We start from the raw sequence: 23,831 nt of genomic DNA on the forward strand, positions 1-23,831 counted from the left end.
GGGTGTGGTTTCAGCTGCAGGTCTTCTAGGAGTACAAGAAGTTGAGGAAGGAGGTGTCCATACTTATTCCAAAAAAGTCCTTGGCATGTCAGTTTTGGTTGGTTTGGCACCTCTGCAGAAATCAACTTAAAGGGTAAAGCTGGGACATTAGCAAAGTGGTGATTATGAATGGTGAGTGCAGCTGATGTGGCCTTCCTCTCCTCCTAAGATTGTCAATTGAGAAAACAAATTTTAAAATACTAAATCAAGGTAGAAATTTTATATTCTAGCAATTATCTATTAGAAAAAAGGTCCATATATGGCAAAATATGAAAAACCTTTCTGCTCAGATGAGAAATAAGATACTATTTATACTGTTAGTACTTCATTAAACATTATACTGAATAAACATGATAAATGAAAATAAGAAATACAATTGTCTTTACTGGGGCCACAGAAATAATACTGACCTTGCACAGTGTCATCCTAGTTTCAATCCCAAAAACAGTCCCCTGAGCACTGTTAAGAGTGATCTCTGGGGGCTGGAGAGATAGCACAGAGGCATTTGCCTTGCAAGCAGCCTATCCAGGACCTAAGGTGGTTGGTTCAAATCCCGTATCCCATGTGGTCTGCCCCCCCCCCAGGTGCCTGCCAGGAGCTATTTCTGAGCAGATAGCCAGGAGTAACCCCTGAGCACTGCCGGGTGTGGCCCAAAAACCAAACCACCCCCTAAAAAAGAGTGAACTCTGAGAAGAAATAGACACATGCTATAATCTCTACCATCTTTCAAATATCATGAACAGTATTGCACCAGCATACTGAATGCTCTTTGTTGCCTTCACAAAAACTTCATGAAGTGTGATAAACAATGTTTTTTCATCCTTATACAATGCTATATGTCAAAAAGAATCAATCATCTATGTCAAGAGACTCTTTCCCTTTAAAATATCCCACTACTTGGGGCCAGAGCAATAGCACTGTTTGCCTTGCACGTGTCTGACCTAGAATGGACCACATAGTCCCCTGAGCTAGGAGCAATTTTTGAGTGCGTAGCCAGGAGAAGCCCCTAAGCATCACCAGGTGGGACCCAAGAACCAAAGGAAAAATAAAAAGAAAAGAAAAAAAAGATCCCACTACTCCCAGATTCAAAAATGGATGTATTGCACAAGTATTTGATAAATAATTAAATTCCAATGAATAAAGTTTTTTTCTTTTGACCTATGCCTCCAGGTGGAGCAATGTATTTGAGATTGGTTTTTCAGCCCCAAAAGGTCATTGTTTCAGGTGACTAACATGAACGATGCAGAGAGATGAGAACTCAAGCGGGCAGTCTGCCAAGGTCCTTTTTATCCAGCTCACACTGGAAAGTGCACAGGGAGGTAAGACTGCTAGGGACAGCTAAGATTATCAGTGCATCAGGCCTCTCACACACTCCATGTGGCCACTATCAAACTGTGTCTGAGTCCCATTTGATTCCATAATGCAGGAAATATTCCCCATCACCCAATTTCTCAGAGAGTATGACTTCAGGTGGAAACAAGGAAATTCTATTACTAACCCATGTTGTTGTTTTTTATTTTTCATTCTACATTCCTACATTGTTCTATTCTGGTCTTTCCTTAGAGTCCCTACTAAAATTCTCAATAACTTTCTATTTACTATGCCAGGCATTAAGACCATGGCTTCATCTATGCAGGACAAGTTCTCTAGTCTGAGCTACATCCCCTGGGGAAAAAACATTCATTTTTAACAAGGGTGTCAAAACTATGGTGTCTAAATGTAGCAGGAGAATATCAGAAAGGAAACAAATAGATAAGTATATTTGGGAAACAGGAGGGAACAGAGCTAAGCACTCAGGGGAGAAGGAGGACTTCTCTAGAGTAGAGAGCTAAGTACACATTCCTAGTATAACCATAGCTAATTCTCCACTTTTGCCAAGGTCAACTTAGTTTTTATAAGGTTTTCTGTAGTATCCTCCAACACACACACACACACACACACACACACACACACACACACACACACCGTTGTGTGTTGTTGGGATATTGAGAAGAGCTTGAAACTGCATATTCTTAATATGACCTTTATTTCTGCCGTGGAGCAATTCCACTCAGGGAGGTTCAGTCACTGACAGCTTCTGGAATTCTGCATCATAAAGGCTAAAAAGCTGCTCAGATATTCAGTTCCTGTTTCAAAGGATTTCATGCCTTGGGCTAGGTTTTTATTTTTTCTGTTCCTTTTAAATTTCTAAGGATGAAGTTTTGTCTTCTGAACCTGCTTCCTCTTAACCAAAGGACTTAAACCCTGCCTTTGTAAAGGAGTGAAACCACATATTAATTTAAGGTTAACATGGCCTCAATTATGATTTATTGGGTTCCAGTGTGGTCCAAATATAAGAGAGAAAAATAAGATCCGTGGAAAAAAGTAAAGGGCTTTCTCTGACTAAAGGAGAGCAGCGTTTTAATAAGACAATGAGCCTTTAAAAATATATTTATATCTTCAAATATACTTGAGGTTGTTCTTTCTCATTCCATGGAAGGTAAGAATCCCCTGTCACACTGCCACCTAGATAGCAACTTTCTTTTTTTTTTCTAAGTGCTTTTTCTCCTTTTTTGTTTTTTCGGGGGCATATATGCAAAATAATGTTGTTGCTGTTGTTGCTTATTGTTTAGTTTGGGAGGTTGGGCCACATCTCTGTGATCAGGGGTTACACCTGGCAGACTGGGAACCAAACTAAATGCAGGAGATCAAACCTGAATCAGCTGGTGACAGACTAGTGCCCTAACTGCTGTACTATCACTCAGGCCTCAGCTGTCTCTTCATTACTACCTCTTAATACTCATTTTTCCACTAGTTGTTAAAATTGTGTTATACTGTTGGCTGTCAACATCACCACACAGAAGGTCAGATCTCTTCTGAAAACATTTACCTCACAGGTGATTACATTCCTAGAAAAGGTGGTTGAAACATGTAATATCCTATCGTAACAGACCCCAGCTAAAAGGAAGGAACCGACCTCAACATAATGAAAATCATATGTAGAAAACCCACAGTGAATATTATGCTCATGGCAAAGACTGAAATATTTTTCTCTAACTTTAGTTTCAAGATATCAGGATGCCTGCTTTCTCCACTGCCATCCAATGAAGAGCAAATTAGACTAGATAAATAAATAATCAGGGGCCAGAGTAATAGCACAGCACAAAGGCAGGCTGCTTTACATGTGGCCAACCCAGGTTCAATACCCAGCATCCTATATGGTCTCCTCCGCCTGCCAGTAGTGATTTCTAAGTACAGAGCCAGGAGTAACTCTGAGCACCATAGAGTGTATCCCAAGAAACAAACAAAAAAAAAATAAGAAAAATTATTCAACTTAGAAATGAAGAAGTATCTCAGTTGTTGAATGATAAAATGTTGACATCCCAAAACTCCCCCAAATTCTATGCAAAGACAAATAAAATTAATACACAGATTTAGCAAAGTTTTAGGATACAAAATAAATTCTCAAAAATAAATTGCATTTCCATAAGTTGAAGATGAAATATGAATGACATTGAAATATATTAATTATGCTTCTGCTTCTGTGAATCATGCTTTTGCTAAAGGGATTTGTTTAAAGTTTAACTAGAGCCCCACAGCCTGAACAACAGACAGGACATACCAGGACAGGACAGGCCTCAAAGCCCGAGCAAAGGGCAGAACATAGGCAGCTAAGAATGGCTTGCCTTTGTCATTTATTAAACTAGACATTTTCCTAGGTATAGCTTGAAGCAAACATGAAAATAGTTGAAGGGGCAATTAGCTAAAATGCAGGTGGGATAGAAGAGGACGCTTGTAGTTAAAGTTTGCAAGAATCGCTGTTTCAAAATTTTTGCTGCTTGATGATCTATTGAATGGCATATGGAACATTTCAGAAACCCTATAAAGGTTGTAAGTAATTGGCACTCAGGATCTGCATATCACCCTACTTTATTAGGAGACTGTTGGACCCCTGGGGTGCCCACGTATCAATAAAATCCCGATGGTCCTCCCAGAGGCAGTCTCTGTCTCTCTGGGTTTTGCCGTGATGGGCAACCCTTTGACTCCTCTGACTCTAATACTATACAGAAACAATGAACTATCAAAATGCTTAACAAGATGCTTTAAAAATATTTAAAATTAACCAAAGAAGCTAAATCCTTACACAATGAAAGTTACAAAATATTGCTTAAAGAAATTAAGACATAATAAATGAAAATATAGCTCATTTTCATGAATGAGTGTTTTACAGGTTCAATATAACCGTTATCAAAATGTTAATATATTTTCTTGGTTTTGGGGGATCACCCCCACTGGTTCTCAGGGTTACTTCTGGCTCTGCATGCAGAGGTCATTTCTGGCAGTGCTCAGGAACTATACGGGATGCCAGGGATCAAACCCAGCTATCGCTCTGGCCTCTGTAATATTATATTTTTGTATAAATACTCATTCTAAAGTTCATATCTTTAGGAATCTCAAGTGACCTCACATAGTCAAAACTATTTTGGGTTGGAATAGAAAGGTTCACACTTTCTGACTTCCAAAAAAAAGTACAATAACAAAACAGTGTGGTAGTAGCATAAAGGCAGGCATACAGATCAATGAAATAGAATAGAGAACTCCAAAATAAACCCTTACATATAGAGTAAAATAATATTTTGTACTCATTATAGTTTATAAAGTTACAAAAGTGCTAAAATATGTGGTATTTATATACAAATTACTACCCACCATCAACAAAGTTTCTACAGCCCTTTACTACTATCCTTACGTCTTTTCTAGTCTGGTCTTTCCTTAGGGCCCCTCATTAAAATTCTCAGTAACTCTTTTAATTTAATAGGCCAGGTATTAAGCTCAGGGCCTCATATATGTAGGAGAAGTTCTTCAGTCTGAGTGACATCCCCTGGAAAAAATATTCATTTTTTAAATATTTTAAATCTTTATTTAAACACTGTGATTACAAATATGATTGTAGTTGTATTATTTCAGTCATGTAAAGAACACCCCCCTTCACCAGTGCAACAGTCCCACCACCAATATCCTAAATTTCCCTCCTCCCCACTCCACCCACACCTGTATTCGACAGGCTTTCTACTTCCCTCATTCATTCACATTGTTAGGATAGTTCTCAATGTAGTTTAAAATATTCGTCTTTAACAAGGCTGACAAAAAAATTCAATAGGGAAAAAACAATCTTATAGGCAAAAAATATTGGGAAAACTACTGTATTTTCTGGCATATAAGATGACTAGGCGTATAAGACGACATCCTACTTTTCCTGTTAAAATATAGGGTTTGGGCTATCTTCACTATATAAGACTACCTCTTGTTTAACGCACATCAAATGAAAATTAAAAAATGTCAGAGAAAAAGAGTAGAACCCTCAAAGGTTAAAAGTATATGTTTAATAAAGCTAGACTGTGGAGTGCCAACAATCATTTTACATTTGTTATTTGTAGTGAGTGTCTGTGATTTTTAAATCGAGAGCAGGGAGAGGGGCTCCTCCAAGAGCAGCTGGCTGGGGTGTTGTGATTAATAGGACAGCTAGAGGGAGACAGAGCGCCTCCTCTGTGTCATAAAAGCTGAACAGAGGACTGAGCACAGGAAAGCCGATGATACCCAGCGGCTGGATGGGATGCAGCACTCGGTAACTCAGCTCCTGAAAGATGAACCTGAAAGATGAACCAGGACAAGGAGAGGACTGAGTGATGACGTCTGGCAGCTGGATGGGATGTGGCGGTAAGAAGGGGACAGATCACTCGTCCCTGAAGCTGGAGTAAGTTTCAGCATGCCATATACCAGCGTGTATGATGACCCCCAATTTTTAAGAAGTTTTTCATGGGTTAAAAAGTTGTCTTATATGCCGAAAAAACAGTATATAACTATATAAAAATGAACTCACATTGTGTTACTTAAAATAATATAGGAATTTGTATGTAGATTATTACCCAAAAAAGGTGGTCTAACTCTTCCCTCCACCAGAGTCATTGACTCCTTGCTAAAGTGGCAGGTTTTCTACTGAACATCATTCTCATGTTCTTTGTATACATTTGTCTTTAAATGTTCGTTATCCTAGGATGATATATTATCCTGAGTTCTGAACAAGAAAAGACGCCATTTTGTAAAGGCCACATGGCAGGCATCTTCTCATGTTCTGAGCTGGGAGAGAAGCCATTTTGTAAGAGCCACATGGTGTAAGCCACATGTTAGGTCTTCACAAGCCTATTTCCATAGATCCTGCCCCAAGCTACCTGGCCATACCAGGTAGTCTATCAGGGAAGGTCAGGGGAACAGTAGGAATGTCCCCTAGACAACAGTCACCACTTTAAGGATCATTAGAAAGCTGGAACCTCACTATATCCTTTCCTATATCATCTTCATCAGGACCTTGGACAGGGCTCATCTACTTTGGGGGATGCCCTGGCTGGCCAGTGTGAGGGTCTTGTTGGCAGATGTATTGAAGTATTATTAAACTTTATTCCAGTTGTGTGGTCTGTCCTTCTAGTCCGGACCCAAGCAATAATGATTGTGTTCTTTATATCTAACATATGAAAATCACTCTTCTCTCTCCCTCTCTCTCCCTCTCTCTGTCTCTGTCTCTCTGACTCAATTATCATGATGCCCTAAAGATTCTTTCATGTAGCAACAAGTTGAGTGACTTTACATTTTCTTATGGCCAAGTAGTGTTCTATTTATTGTGTGTGTGGATGTGCACTTTATCCAGTCATCTACTCTTGAACAATTTCATTGTTTCCAAATTCTGGCTAAGGTGCTGCAAAGAACATAGAAGTATAGCAAGGAGAAAAGAGAAAACTGAGTGGAAAAGGGAAACACAAAATCTTATATTCTCTTCTACACTTCAAAGAGACCTTCACCAATGAATACAGCTGTTTAGAATGAGCGGTGTTCAATCAACAGCTCTTTATAGATGTTTATATTAATGTTCTAACACTTTTATTCACAGAAACAAGTGTAGAATGCGTTTGGAAGCCCTGGACTTCTGTTACAGTGCTCACTATAAGAATATCTAATGTCTTAATTTTAACATGTCTATCATAACTTTAATCTTTTTGTTCACAGTGGTTCTTGAAAATATAGGTTGGTCATCCTAGTTTCACATTGAAGTGCTATATTATATTGGACTCAGAATGCAGTGATCATTAAAATAATCTATTAAAAATATTCTAATCAATTCATTTCCATTTTATTGTGCCTGCTAATATGATCTAGTAATTATGTCCATAGATGGCATTGGAATAGGAAACTGCATGCCATACAGTGCACATTCATTGAGTACCGTATTTTCTGGCGTATAAGACGACTTTTGAAACAAAAAAAAAGTCAACCGAAAATCAGGGGTCAGAGCTCCAGTGGCACAATCGGTTATCGGGGGTTGTCTTATACGCCGAGTATATCCCGAAAAATGTTTCAATATGCCGCTAAACGAAACAAAAAATATATCAGGCCGCAGTTTCCATATCTCTTTCTTGGGGGCTCCCAAACAGTACTCAGGAGATCTGGGGGCCACTTCTGGCAAAACCCAGCTAACCGTGTTGGTGGTTCATTGCTCAGTCCGAGGATGGGGTGTTGTTTGGTTCATGTAGTGGGGGAGATTAACTGACGCCACCAGGGAATTGCCAGAAAAGGTGCCTATGATAAGGGACCAATCACTGCAAGGCTGCTCGGACCGCCTCTCTAACTCAGCCAATCTAAGCAGGCTTTTGATGCATGCAAATGAGACAATGTTTTGGACCCAAATCTACACTGTAAAAAGCCTGCTCAGATTGGCCAGAGTCAGAGAGGAAGTCTATTACAGTAGAACCTTTGAACCTTTGCTTGTTGTGATTGGCTCACTGTGGTACATACAGTTGCAGCACAGGAACGTTCTGTCTGATACAGCAAATATAGGCCTAAACCTATGTTTTTTTTTAATTTTTTTATTAAAATTTTTTATTTTAATTATGACAACAAAGATGGAAAGAAAGAGGACAGGGTAAAGTTACAGTGGAAGCCCAATCACCCATAAACAGAAGTCTCAGTAGTCCCATCGATGATATCCCAGCCTTGAACTTTCAGCCAAAGAACATTAAGAAAAACAAAACTGAACCCATGTACAATACAATTACTTTGTCCCTCAAATCCCCAGTTGTAGTACATACTATTTCTTAGCAGCACACAATATAATATAAAGACATTAGACTTATGTAACTCCTTAAACATTGAGGGCAAAGTACATTTCTCTAGTTCCATGCACATGCTTACTAGTTTAACCTCAAAAGTTTTAGTGGGTTGTTTTTCTTAAGGATTGGAGTCAAGGGAACATAGTAAAAAACAGTATTAAAGTGGCATTTGTTTGCATAGGCCCACCAAAACATAAGGGACATGGAAAGACAAATTATGGTCTAAATACAAGGAGACCCTACCCTTGAAGTTTCCTGGCACAGCACTGACTCTAGGCTCCAGGCAAACTAGTTTGTCCAATTCAAGTCATCGTCTGTAGTGGCAATACACCTCCATTCCTCACATAGTCTCTGTTGTTGGTATCATGCTTCTGTATTAAAGATCCTGGAGTCTGCATAACCCATATTGCAGTCAGGATGGTGCAGAGCATCCTCTCGTTTCACCTCACACTTAAGGGGCACTAGAGAGAACCATGTCCTGTAGAGCAGGTCATTGTTGCTGTCAAGTCTTCTCAGTGTAAACGGAAGTCTCTTTTTAGGAGGTCGATGTCAGACCCTTGGTAGTGTCTTTCCTGGTAGAGGACTGCTTCCAGCTGTTGCTATAAAAGACCTTGGATGTTTCGTAGATAGCTTGCCTGGTTCCAGCGTGAATGGAGGATGCCCATTCTTCTGAGGTCTGTGCCAGGTCATTATATCAATGTTCAGGGTGTAAGGTACATTGTACTGAGATTTATTAGATAAGAACTTATCTGTATGTATGGTGTTTTCCCATTTTAATGTATCTATGCAAAGAAGGATCAATGCCTTGAAGCGTTATTGGTGCATCTGGAGGCAATAGGAACAAGACCAGCAATTTCCATGACATAGTTCAATCATAGGCATCAAACTGAGGGACAGTTCCAACAACAATTCTTACTGAACAGCTTACAAAGAAAGGACAAGATGAAAAGTGAATAGAAACATCATGGTAGAAGAATATATAGAGAGTTACATCAGTTAAAGAAAATACCCATAAAATATTCAAAAGATATATGTGTTCAATTTGTGTCCTTCTAAATAGTTCTGGGATTTGTTAGATCTACTGTATGTCTTAGGTCAGAGTTTAGAGCTATGTGTTACTGAAGTTAAGAAGGGTAAATCTGGGGTACTGATGGTTGGGAGGAGCAAATGTACGCGCAGGGGCACTAGCCCCCACGCGGTTTGCAAAATGTAGACTGGTATGAAATTGCCAGTGACATCCTGAGTATAGCTGAGCAGCTATCTGCCACCCACCAGATCAAACGCCACCCCCTAAAAATCCTGCTCCAGGAAGGGAGAGAGACCCTCCTAAGCCCGAAGGACAGGGATTTGAGCCCCACCCTAGGCCAGTGTCCGGGCCCAGGCCTGGGAGTGGGGAAAACCCAGGGTGCCCCGTCAGCTCCTCCCTGGAACCCACCTGGAGATCTGGAGGAATGGGGGAGAGGGGTGTCGGGTGACCCAGGTCCGGGCCCCCCTACCCTAGGCCGGACCAAGGGGCCGCTGGCACATGGGGAGGCCTGCCAGCTGCCCGTCCGTGCTGGCTAAAAATCCTGCTCCAGGAAGGGAGAGAGACCCTCCCAAGCCCGAAGGACAGGGATTTGAGCCCCACCCTAGGCCAGTGTCCGGGCCCAGGCCTGGGAGTGGGGAAAACCCAGGGTGCCCCGTCAGCTCCTCCCTGGAACCCACCTGGAGATCCGGAGGAATGGGGGAGAGGGGTGTCGGGTGACCCAGGTCCGGGCCCCCCTACCCTAGGCCGGACCAAGGGGCCGCTGGCACATGGGGAGGCCTGCCAGCTGCCCGTCCGTGCCGGCTCTAGACCTATGTTTTAACTAAAAAATTAGGGGGTCGTCTTATATGCCCAGTCGTCTTATATGCCGGCAAATGCAGTATGTTATTACAATTAGTTTTCCATTCAAGCTAGTTTACTATTATTATATTATATTATATATAATATATATTATATATTATATACTAATATTATATTATAATGCCCATGATTTCACTTTGCTTTCAGGAAAGGAAGTTGGATGCTAAAGATACATAAGATGATACTTCATGGTGTAGACTCCTTTTCCAGTGCTCATTACCATAATACTTAGTATTCTAGACTTGAAAATTATGATTGTTTTAAGACTGCTCTATGCACAGTCCAACCCAGGAAGTCTTTCCTCAGTAAAGTTTATCCTCACCAATAATGATTTGCCTAGAAAATGGAAAATCTTTCCATCTGACTTTCTGGCTTTATATTTTTTAAGCATTCTGAGCCATTCCACTTGGGTCAGTTTTTCAACTGCAACCTATGGATTCATTGTCTATCCATCTTCATTCTATCTTCATTTTCTATCTATGTGTGTGAGTGTGTGTGTTGGCCACCCCTATGTCTGCCTAATCTCCATCTGTAATGTACATAATGTCTGCCTATGTTGTTTATAGTCCTTCCCCTCCCCTGCTTACCACTTTAGAATTCCTTGTCTATGCTTTCATTCTCTCACCACTGATCTGGTATTTCTTCCTATTTAACCTTTTGCCCTCAGTTCTCAAGTCCTCAGGAACCAGAATGTTTCTCCCACCCCAACCAGCTGCCAAAAAGCTCCCAAAGCTAAAAGACAGCATCCCAGTACTCCTTGCCTTAGCCAAGGAAGAAGCTTCCACCACTGCTGCTAATTTGCTATTGGAGGCCCCTTTTCTCCCACTTCCTTTCAGTGTAAACTGTTGCTCATTACCAAATTACATTTTTGAGAGACCCCCCCCAGCTCGAGAACTGATTCTGATTCATGACTGCTGGGAGCTATGCTCTAGATTTTATTCCCCCACCAGACTATTTTAAAACACAAAGGAATATGTTTATTTTCGTTGTATATTTCGTTAAATGATTTTTCTTAATAGTATAATTTATATTGTGTACTTCCTTGTGTAGCTATATTTTTCCCACCTCTTTTTTGGATTTGTTTAGTAGGAAATTCTTGGATTCTGAGCTCATGTTTAAACCAGGTTATAAGGATTGTTTAGCTTGTTGTTTTCACACACACACACACACGCCCATATGCACCAGTAGTATCATGTGGCATTGTTCTTTTTGTATAGGTACATTAAAATGGAGAAATCTTGCATATAGAAAGTTCTTATCTAACACAGATAGAAACTCATAAATTTTATATTGCAGTGGAGGGCTTTCATCTTGAACACTTGTCACATTGACTTGACTCAGACATCAGGACATCAGCCATTCACCCCTGAACCTTGGATCCCATCTTTGGAATCAGCACTGTTTTTGCACCAGCACCCGGAATCAAACTTCTATGGGGAAGGCCCTAATGCTGCCCTTACACCAACTTTCTCCAGAGTGGATTCATGTGACACCCTGCAACTTAGAAACAGCAACAACTTGTTTTCAGGACAGGTTTCCCTGCATCGCCACCTAATAATGAAATAAAACCAGAAGCTCTGTGACAACGTAACTTCAACATAAGATCTGTGCAAAAACCAAGATCTCTAATTACAGAAACCTGACTGTGACAATCATAGTTGAGGAGAACCTTTACTGGGAGAAAACTTTTACATGAAGAAAGACTTTGAGGTTAGACAATGTAGTATGCTCAGAGCCTGTAGTTGTTCTTATGGTAGAATGCTTCATGAGTAGGGTCTCTTTGTTTTTAGATCAAAGGTTTTTTTTCTTTCTATTTTCCCCAACTTTTGCTGCACCTATGCAAATCCTGTCACCCCCCCTTTTCTTGTTGTTGTTTTTATTTATTTATTTTTTATCTTTTTTTTGGCTTATAGGCCACACTTGGTGACACTCAGGGGTTACTCCTGGCTATGTGCTCAGAAATAGCTCCTGGATTGGGGGATTATATAGATGCCAGGGGATCAAACCACAGTCCATTCTAGGCTAACACAGGTGCCACTGTTCCGGCCCCTTATTTTTTATTTTTTAAATGGGGTATCTGCCTTTTTAATAAAATCTTGAGAAATGGATTACTTTGTTTTACCCCATATTTTTGCATTTTATATAAAATATAAAAAAGAAAAAAATTTTTTAAAAAGAAAGGATAGGGCCAAGGACAAGTGGTCTCAGCATTGGTCTCCAATGCTGGTGGGGGAAAAAAAGGACAGAGCTAAATATCCAATCCAAAGTCAACAGCAATAAAATCAAGAGTCCTAAATTTTAACTAAACTTTTAAATTTTAACTAAACTAAATTTAAATGGGCCTGTTACACTGACAGGTCAGGGGACAAAGTATAGTGGTATAGAAAGCACTCTGGGATCATTGGGCTAGGGAGATTGACACTGGTGATGGGAAGGGCCCTGATTCTCTGTATATCTGAAATTTAAGTATTGAGTATTTAAGTATTAAAGTATTTAAGTATTAAGTATTTAAGTATTAAGGACTTTGTAAGTCACAAAGGTTTCAATAAAATAAAATTTAAAAAAAGAACATAGAAATACAAATGTGTTTTTCCAACCCTAGCCCTAACCACCAAAATTGACTTTTACTTACTTGTTTTCTGTTAATTCTATTTATTATTCCTTTACACTGTATCAGAGCAAGAAATATTAAGTAAGTTTGTTATATGACTGCCAATGTGGCAGGTTTGTGATGGGGACAATGGTATTTGGATTGGTGTTAGAAGGAACTTTGTATGCTAAGAAACAACTCAATTATGACAACTTTGTACATCATGGTGTCTTAAGAAAAATAATTTTAAGGTTATTTTTGAAGGACTGTATAAAAGTACAGTTAATAAGGTGCTAAACATAGTTTACTTCCCAATACAACATGGTCCCCTTAACATCACTGAATTAAGTCCTGCAGTCTTCAAATTCTGCTGGGTTGCCTGAACCCTGGCACCATAGGACCCAAGCATCATCATATCCATGGGCCCTTTTATTGAAATACTGATCCAGTGAACCAAGAATAACTGAGGATGGGGCCAACTTTTTTTTTGTTTTTGGGCCACACCAGCAGCACTCAGGGGTTTCTCCTGACTATGCGCTCAGAAATTGCTCCTGGCAGGTTCGGGGGGGCATCTGGGATGCCAGGATTTCAACCACTGTTGGGCCTGAGTTGGCTGCTTGCTAGGCTAATGCCCTATTGCTGTGCTATCTCTCCAACTTTTTCAGTACCACTTATGAGGCACACTCAATCATTTTCCCCAAAACTCTAATACAAGTAAATGGTCAGGTTTTGTTATATTGTTTTTTCTGTTGTTGTTCACATGAGTAATTTTTAGATTGTTTTGAAATTTTTGGTAGGGAGATTAGTTTCAAAGAATATTTTCATATTGTAGATTTTTGTTGTCATGTGTTTTTTAACTACTTTTTTCTGTGCCCTCTAATTGTATTGCATTGAAGTCAGTAGATGTAAATTTCTTGGTTTATGCATGGAAATTGTCTGATTACTCCTACTTGGTAAATTTTCTAAAATTTTGATTCGGGTTTTTAACAAAGAACATAAAAACTTCTCTTTCATCTGTAGATCACATTATTTCAATAAAATATTTTTAAAGCTTCTCTGAGACCAGAGAGAAAACATTTGCCCTGTATGCAGAAGGACAGTGGTTCGAATCCCGACATCCCATATGGTCCACCGAGCCTGCCAGGAGTGATTTCTGAGCATAGAGTCAGGATTAACCCCTGAGCTCTGCTGGGTGTGACCCCCCCCAAAAAAATATTTCTCTTTACAAATAGTGCTACTATTAATTTATGCTCCTCATAAAACTGTGAAACACATTGAAAATGCTAGAACATTTTAGAATATTCTCAAAATTTATAAATTCTTCTTTCCTAAGACTTCTGAATCTCTAAGAAATGGAAGGTAAGTCAAACCTGGCGAGAATATTATGAAACATTACCAAATTAGACTCATCTTCCTATATGTCTTACTTAACTGACAGACTACTTCAGCTTGGGGATTTAGTTTGGAGAAATAGATTGTAAAGATCAAATATTTTTTAAATAAGACTTACTAAACAAGACTAGTTTATTTTATTTTATTTTTTGGTTTTGGGGTTACATCTAGCAATGATTAGGGATACTTCTGGTTCTGCACTCAGAAAACTCCTCGGAGTGTTCAGGGGAGCACATGGAATATTGGTGATGGAAACTGGGTCAACCACCTACTATACTACCTACTATACTATCTCTCTCAGGTCAAAAAATTTTATGAGGTATTCAAACTAAAGAGTTTTCTCAGTTCCTCTGTTCATGCCAGATACCCCCCCCCCAGAAGGAGAAATAAAATAAATATATGGGGCTTCCTGATCCCTGCGAGGCTGCTAAGAAAGACCCCAGTGAATTTAATCCCATCAAGCTTCGCCAGCCAGGAAACGAAGAAGCAGGGAGGAGCACAGTCACTCCACTTTGCTATGTGGCTGCGCACATCTTCTAGCCCATTAATCCTACCGCAACACAAAGTAAAAGCCACACTACAAACGTGGCAAAGGGGAAACAATGTGGGACAACAGTATACATAGAGAATAAAGATGGCAGCTCTGATGACCCAGAATAGTTAGCCTCTCAGACAAGGTGTATAGAGTAGTAATATGGAGGATGCTCATAGAACTCAAAGAAAGAAGAGATCAAGCTGAACAGAACACAAAGATAGAAATCAAAAAACTCCAAACTGAAATAAGGAGACTGAAAAACTCAGTAGATGAAATAAAAAACTCCTTGGAAAGCCTCTCCAACAGAGTAATAGCAGCTGAGGACAGAATCAGCACACTAAAATATAAGATGCAGAGCAACTTTATACAGCAGAAAAGATTGGAAAAGAGCCTTAAAGCAAATGATGAGACAATGGAAAAATACTCAAAGAATGTGAACAGATGAATATAGAAGTCCTTGACAAGTTCAACAGAAACAACTTAAGAATCAGTGGAGTCTCAGAGACCCAGGAATAAAAGCCCCAGGTAGAATCAATAGTCATGGACACCATTACAGAGAAAATCCCAGAGCTAAAGACATCATGCAACCAAATCCTGCAAGTATGAAGAGTATCAGCTAAAAGAGACCTGAAGAAAAGCACCCCAAGACAAATCTTAGTCACAATGACAAATCCCACAGATAGGGATAGAATACTGAAAGCAGCAAGATCAAAAAGGGAAATTACATTCAAAGGAGCATCCTTAATATTTACAGCAGACCTGTCACAGGAAACCCTCAATGCCAGAAGGCAGTGATGGGATATAGGGACAAAATTCAATGAAATGAATGCTTCGCCTAGAATACTGCACCCAGCTAGACTCACTTTCATGTCTGAAGGAAGTATACATAGCTTTACATATAAACAACAGCTCAGAAACTTTACAAACTCAAAACCAGTCTTAAAAAAAACCTGAAAAGTCTTCTTTAAGATAAGACAGACCAACAGACACAATAAACTTCTCCACAAAAAATGACATCAAATCACATGACAATAATCTCTCTCAACATCAATTAAGAAACAGAGTGGCAAAATGGATTAAAAGGCTGAAGCCAATATTCTTCTGCCTACAAGACACACATCTAAATAGTCAGAACAAACATAACCTCAAAATCAAAGGCTGGAGGAAAACCATCCAAGCAAACAATACCCTTAAAAAAGCTGGAGTGGCCATATTAATATAAGATGACACAAAGTTTAGACTCAGAAAAGTTATGAGGGACAAAGATGATCATTTTGTACTAATCAAAGTATAAGAACAACAGGAAGAAATCACTCTCCTACACATATATGCACCCAATGACGGACCAGTAAAATATTTAACACAATTGTTGACAAACCTGAAAGAGGATATCAATAGCAATACAATAATAGTAGGAGACCTCAACACTGCCCTATCACCCTGTGATAGGTCAACCAGTCTGAAACCCAACAAGAAAATACTAGCTCTGAAAAGAGACATGGAAGAAGTGTACTAATAGATATATATATGGCACTACATCCCCAGAAACCTGGATACACATTCTCTTCCAAAGCACATGGGTCATTCTCCAGGATAGACCACATGCTGACCATAAAACATACCTCCATAAAGTAAAGAGAATTGAAATTGTACAAACTACCTTCTCAGATCAGAAGGCATTAAAATTAGAAGTGAACTACAAAGGGTCACAGAAGAAAAACTTTAACACCTGGAAATTAAACAGTACACTGCTGAACAACCAGTGGGTTCGAGATGAAATCAAAGAAGAAATCAAAACATTTCTGGAAACAAATGACAATGAAGATACAAATTACCAGAACATATGGACACAGCAAAATCAGTACTGAGAGGAAAATACATAGCTTTACAAGCACTCATCGGGAAGGAAAAAGGGGCCTACACAAATAGCTTAATGACATAACTTTTAAATTTATAAAATGACCAACAAAAGGAGCCAAAAATAGATAGGTTGTAGGAAATAATAAGAGCAGAAATCAATGAAATGAAAATCAAAAAAAAAAAGAAAAAAATTCAAAAGATCAATGAAAGCAAAAGTTGTTTCTTTGAAAAATTAAACAAGAATGATAAACCACTAGCAAAACTTACTAAGAAACATAGAGAGAGAAAATTAATAAATTGGATTAGAAATGAAAAGGGTGAGATCACTACAGATACTGTAGAGATTCAAAAGGTAATCAGAGACTACTTTGAGAAACTCTATACCATGAAACCAGAGAACCTAAAAGAAATGGATAAATTCTTGAATTCCTACAACCTTCAACAGTTAAACCAGGGTGATCTAGCATATCTAAATAGACTCATCACTATTGAGGAAATTAAAAGATTAATTAAAAGTCCTCCCTTGGGACCGATGAGGTGGCACTAGCCAGCGAAGGACTGTGGTTCAATCCCCCAGCGTCCCATATGGTCCCCCCAAGCCAGGGGCGATTTCTGAGCGCATAGCCAGGAGTAACCCCTGAGCATCAAATGGGTGTGGCCCCAAAAAATAAAAAAATAAAAAAAAAGGTCTTCCTAAGAACAAAAGCCCAGTCCCAGATAGATTCACTAATGAATTCTTTCAAACCTTTCTAGATGAAATACTACAAACTCTTTTTAGGCTCTTTCATGAAATAGAAAAATCAGAAACACTCCCAAATATTTTTTATGTTGCTAACATCATTCTGATAAGAAAACTAGGCAGTTGTTGCAAGAAAAGAAAACTAAAGACCAATATCCTTGATGAACACAGATGCAAAGATTCTCAACAAAATTCTGGTAAATAGTATCCAATGCCTCATTAAGAAGATCATACACCACGACCAAGTAGAATTCATTGCAGGGATGCAAGGATGGTTTAACATACATGAATCAATTAACATAATATACTATATCAACAAAAAGAAAATAAAAACATATGATCATATCAATACATGCATAGTAAGCATTTGGTAAGGTCCAACACCCATTCTTGAAAGAAAGAAAAACTCTCATCAAGATGGGAATGGAAGAAACTTTTCTCAATATTGTCAAGGTCATCCTCCACAAGCCAATGGCAAATATTGTTCTTAATGGTGATAAACTAAAAGCCTTTTCTCTAAAATCTGGTACAAGACAAGGCTGCCCTCTCTCACCACTCCTATTCAACATAGTGCTGGAAGTTCTTGCCATAGAGATTAGGCAAGAAAAATATATCAAGGGCATCCAGATAGGAAAGGAAGAAGTCAAGCTCTCACTGCTTTCAGGTGATATATTTACATTTATTTATTATATATTTAGAAAACTCTAAAGGCTCTACCAAAAATCTTCTAGAAACATTAGATTCATATAGCAAAGTGGCAGGCTACAAAATTAATGCACAAAAATAAAAAAACCTTCTTATACACCAATAATGATAGAGAAGAAATGCACATTAAATAAACAACCCCATTCACATTAGTGTCACACAAACTTAAATATCTTGGAGTCAACTTAACTAAAGATGCAAAGGACCTATACAAAGAAAACTACAAAAGCCTGATTCAAGGAATAAGAAAGGACACAAGAAAATGGAGACACATAACCTGCTTGTGGATTGGCAGGATTAACATCACTAAAATGGCAATACTCCCCAAAGCATTGTACAGATTTAATGCGATCCCTCTAAAGATACCCATGACATTCTTCAAAGAAGTGAATCAAACACTTCTGAAATTTATTTGGAACAATAAACACCCACGAATAGCTAAAGCAATCCTTGGGAAAAAGAATATGGGAGGCATTACTTTCCCCAACTTTACATTTTATTTCAAAGTTATAGTCATTAAAACAGCATGGTTTTGGAATAAAGACAGACCCTTAGATCAGTGGAATAGATTTAAGAATTCAGAAAATGTTCCCCAGATATATAATCAATTAATATTTGATAAAGGAGCAAGAAATCCAAAATGGAGTAAGGAAAGCCTCTTCAATAAGTGGTGTTGAAGCAACTGGTTAGCCGCTTTCAAAAAAGCAAACTCAGACCTCCATCTAACACCATGCATAAAGGTCAAATTCAAATGGATTAAGGACCTGGATATCAGATCTGAAACCATAAGGTATATTGAACAATACATAGGTAGAACAAACACTTCATGACATCGAGACTAAAGGCATTTTCAAGGAGGAAACAGCACTCTCCATAGGAGTGGAAACATAGATAAACAGATGGGTCTATATTAAGATGCAAAGCTTCTGCACCTCAAAGGAAATAGTGCTTAGGATACAAAAGCCACCCACAGAATGGAAGAAGGTATTCACCCAATACCCATCAAACAAGGGGCTACTCTCTAAGATATACAAGGTACTGACAAAACTTAACAAGAAAACATCTAACCCCATCAAAAAATGGGGAGAAGAAATGAACAGACATTTCCTCAAAGAAGAAATACAAATGGCCAAAAGACACATGAAAAAATGTTTTACATCACTAATTATCAGGGAGATGCAAATCAAAACAACGATGAGGTACCATCTCACGCCACAAAGATTAGAACACATCACAAAGAACAAGAACAATCAGTGCTGGTCAGGATATGGAGAAAACGAAACTCTCATTCACTGCTGGTGGGAATGCCATCTAGTTCAGCCCTTATGGAAAACAATGTGGAAATTCCTAAAAAAAAAAAAAAAAAAAAAAAAAAAAAACTGGAAAATGAGCTCCCATATGATCCAGCTATATCACTTCTAGGGATATACCCTAGGAAAACAAAAGTACAATTCAAAAATCCCTTCCTCACACCTATATTCATCACAGCACTATTTACAATAGCCAGACTCTGGAAACAACCAAGATACCCTTCAACAGATGAATGGATAAAGAAACTGTGGTACATATATACAATTGAATATTATGCAGCCATCAGGAGAGATGAAGTCATGAAATTTTTCTATATATGGATGGACATGAAAACTATTATGCTGAGTGAAATAAGTCAGAGGGAGACAGATAGATACAGAATAGTCTCGGCTATCTATGGGTTTTAAGAAAAATTAAAGACGTTATTGTAATTATGCCCAGAGATGAGGGCCAGAAGGATCAGCTCACATTATGAAACTTACCTCAAAGAGGGATGAATGCAGTAGAGAAACAATATACTAACAACTACCATGACTGTTAATGAATGAGAGAAGTAGAATGCCTGTTTCAAATACAGGCATGAGGTGTGAGATGAGGGAGATGGGGGTGGGGGGTGGCATTGGTGGTCGGAATGTTGCGCTGGTGAAGGAGGGTGCTCTTTTTAGTGACTGAAGCCCAACTAGAGTCATTTTTGTAACGATGGTGTTTAAATATATTAATAAAAAAATAAAAATATAAGCAATGCAAATTTCTACATAACTACATCTAACCAAACCTCTACAGACTTTTTCTTTTTTGTCCTTACTTCCTAAGCAATAGAGTATAATAATAATTATGCACCACCATGTAACAGTATTTTGACCAATGGCAGACCACCATGATGATTATGACTTAAATAGTCTATAGTGTTGCAAGAAAAGGATATACCTAGCGACATTGCTGTTCTGATTTTTGCCTGATGACAAAATAATTTAGTGACATAATTCTCAGGATCTATGTTATGTTTGACTATCTATACGTGACATTTACATTGTATATCTATTATATATGTATATATACTGATGATTTAAAGCAGTGATGCTCAAACTTTTTAAACAGGGGGCCAGTTCATTGTCCCTCAGACCGTTGGAGGGCCAGACTATAGTAAAAACAAAGACTATGAACAAATTCCTATGCACACTGCATATAAAAAAAGAAAAAAAAATACATGGTGACGAATTAGCCAACTTATTCTCCTATGCATTTCCTTGGCATATCTCTTGAATTGTTAGTTCATTTCTAGATAGGTAATATTCTGGACCTGGAAATTGTTGGTCTAAAGGGAATATAAAACATGGAAATACCTTGACCCACAGTTCTTTTAACAGCACTTTTATATAGTATAATATTCTGTGAAATCTAAAACTCACTCAGAATATCCAAAGCCCTTTGTTAATGGACAAATATCCCTAAAGATTCTAATATTGATATTATCAGTTTAAATCCTAAAATTTTGTCAGGAGGTTTTAGGATTCAAAACCTAAGGGAGGCTTCAAACCTAGATTCTTTTGTAAGGTCTTTCACAATTTCCGGTCAGTGACCAGGGAGAGACAAGCTCTAATTTCTGATATGACGATTCTGTTAGGTGACCTGCTATGGAAGGCAGGTGGCAGCTCTCACACGTCTGTTATATAAGACTGTGAGGAACAGGCACGGCGAGTACATTAGAGTCTGTGGGAGCAGAATTAGGAGTTCACACACTATAAATACACAACTGATTTATAACTGAGCTAACTGCACTCTCACTCCAGGCTGAGATCAGCACCGTCAACATCCTTATCCACATATGCCAAAACCCATGCAGAAAGGTTAGTAAGACTACAATGTGTTCGTGTATGCTAAAAGCAGCCTTATGCCTCCCTTGGAATACATCAGAGATGAATACTTCTCTGGATTCCTCAGCAAACATGCATGCTCACTCTACACCAGGATTCTGCAAGATGGTTTCCTCTCTGCACTGCTTCTTCTCTTTAGAAATTTAATATTGTCTTTGCTTTCTTAATTTTATTTAGTTGCTTCTTATTCTTCATCTCCTTCCTTTGTTTCTACCGGGCTTCCTCCATCTACCTATATGAGTCCTGGCTCTGGCAAAGGAGTAGATAGTTTGGGTGTTTCTGAGAGGGCTGATCTTGTTTTGACATGAACTACCTATAAAACACAAAGAAGGGACCAGACCATTTATACTTAGAGAGATGGACTAGAATGAGAGTATTCCGAATTCTAGAGATGAAGGTGAATACCGTATTATCTAAGAACAAATACCATCTTGCTACATCTCAGTGTATTTCCTATTTAGTTTGGTTTTTATTACGTCTTTTTGTATAACTCTCTAAATTTCCCATACCCTTCTCTTCCTCTCTCCAAATCTTCCTTTCATCATTTGTTTTGTATTTCATTGCAAAAAGAATAAAGATCTCTGTGCTCAGGGTCAGAATTTTACTTTTGTATTTAAAATTTATTGAGAGATACAATTTACAAACTTTTAAAATATATTTTTATTGAGATAACATAAACCTACAGAATTACAAATATTTTAAAATTTTATTTAAACACTATGATTTACAAATTTCAGGTATACAATGTTCCCAACTGCAACCCCATTTCGTAATGACCCCAAGTTCCTTCCCATTCCACCAACCTGAATCTTGGTTTGACAGACACGCTTTTAGTTTAATTATTATAGTTTGGGTCACATGGTTTCAGTAGTGGTGGGTCTAATGAGGTAGACGTAAACACACACACACACACAGGCACATGTACACATAGAGATAAAGACCTTGTCTCTATACCCAGAAGATCCAAGATCCCTGACCCATGCCTTCATGTTACTGTTACTTCTCAAACTTCTCTTCTTTTTTCCCCTTCCATTTCTTTCTTTCCTTGACATTTTTGTTTGTGTAATCTACAACAAATGTTTCCCCACATTTAATAACATATTCCATAAACATGTTACTCCACATATCATAGATTAGTGAAAATATCTGGCGTTTTGTATTAGAGAAAATATCTTCTGACTTATGTCTCTTAATGTTGGATTTTAGTCCATACAAGTGTCAGCAAATTGCATGATTTTAATGTTTCTTGCACCTCACACTATTCCATTTGTGCATATATATACAATTTCACATATTTAGGTCAATATTATCACACAATGACCACTATAGAATATTCAGTATTTCTTTATCATAATCTATTAGACTAGAATATTCAGTATTTCTTTATCATAATCTATTAGACTCTTCTTTCCGATCAACCTTGACTGTTAACCTCAATTCTGTGCTTACCACCTCTGACCTTATTAGAGATTTTTCTCTAACTGTACATTGTCTAGTCCCTTGCTGTTTCTTTACATACCACAGATGAGTGAGATCATCTAGTATTTGTCTTTCTCATTCCACTTAAAATTATGCCCTCCAATTTCTTCCACATTGGAAGAAATGACAAAATTTTATTTTTCTTAGAACTGAGTATTATTTCTTGGTTCATGAAGACCATATTCTTATCTACTCATCTATCACTGGTCATTGCAGTTGGTTTCATGACTTGGATATTGTTTCCAGAGTGTTTCAATGCAAACTGGTGTGCAATCATTTCAAATGAACATTTTTGTTCTGTGGATATATTTCTAAAAATGAAGTTGCTAATTTATACATAGTTTTGAGAATATTGTGCTATAATAACTCCTCCAATACTTGAAAATTTGGTTCATTTACCCTCAACTCTAAGGCTCTCCCGTCCATACTAGCATCTTAAGAATACATTTCCTAAAGCATTGTGAGAAGGGTCTGATGGTTGTGAGAAAAATCTAAGCTATATATATTCACACAAATAAAATGGATTATTTCAGTTATTATATACTTACAACAAACTTTTGTCTACTTTTTTTTATTTCTTTGAGGGCGAAGAAGGCCAGGGAATGAACCCAGAGGCTCATACACGGAAGAAAAGTGCTCTACTGGTGAGCTATATCTCCTGCTCCTCCCATTTCTAATTTTTACTTTATCTCCATTTGACTTTATTGTTTCCTGTTTCTATTTTTTAATCTACTTATATTTTCCTTATTTTTATTTGTTATCTCAATTTTTTATTTTTCTACATGAATAATTGTGCTTACATTTTCCTTGGTATTTAATAGATTCAAATATGCAATTGAGATCTTTAATCCAATAGTAAGAGTAAGATAGGTGTCTAGTTTTTGTATTTATTTTTCTTTATTTTTTCTTTTTATAAAACTGTCCCATTTTCTCAGTGTTATTTGTGAAAGAAACAGTCCTTGATCCACTTCATGTACTTACCCTTTGCCATAAATTAACTATTCACACATCTGAGGGTTATCTGTGTGTGTGAGGACTATTATATACCATTTATCTGTATGTATGGCATCACTCCAGCTTTATGAAACTTTGTTGTTATAGCTTTGTAGTATAGTTTGAAGTTGGGGAATGCAATATCTTCCTTATTTTTTTAGGATTATTTCAATTATTCTGCAAGTTGCATGATTCTATACAAATTTTAGAAGTACTTATTTTATATCCAAAATAAATGTAGAACTTTTCTTGTGAAATCATTAAATCTGTAAATTTTATTGAATAGGGCTG

The 23,831-nt window shown here is 37.9% G+C and overlaps 1 protein-coding gene across 1 annotated transcript in view; it reads left to right on the forward strand.

Annotated features, from left to right (window-relative positions):
• The first annotated feature begins 1,279 nt into the window (after positions 1–1,279).
• LOC126022206 (olfactory receptor 10AD1-like) overlaps positions 1,280–23,831 on the forward strand; it is a 33,558-nt gene continuing 11,006 nt past the window's right edge. Inside the window, exon 1 of the mRNA XM_049783045.1 lies at positions 1,280–1,358. Within this exon, the coding sequence (XP_049639002.1) occupies positions 1,280–1,358 (79 nt within the window). The remainder of the gene's footprint in view (positions 1,359–23,831) is intronic.

Source organism: Suncus etruscus, chromosome 11 (assembly GCF_024139225.1).
Source record: "Suncus etruscus isolate mSunEtr1 chromosome 11, mSunEtr1.pri.cur, whole genome shotgun sequence".
Taxonomy (NCBI): Eukaryota; Metazoa; Chordata; class Mammalia; order Eulipotyphla; family Soricidae; genus Suncus; species Suncus etruscus.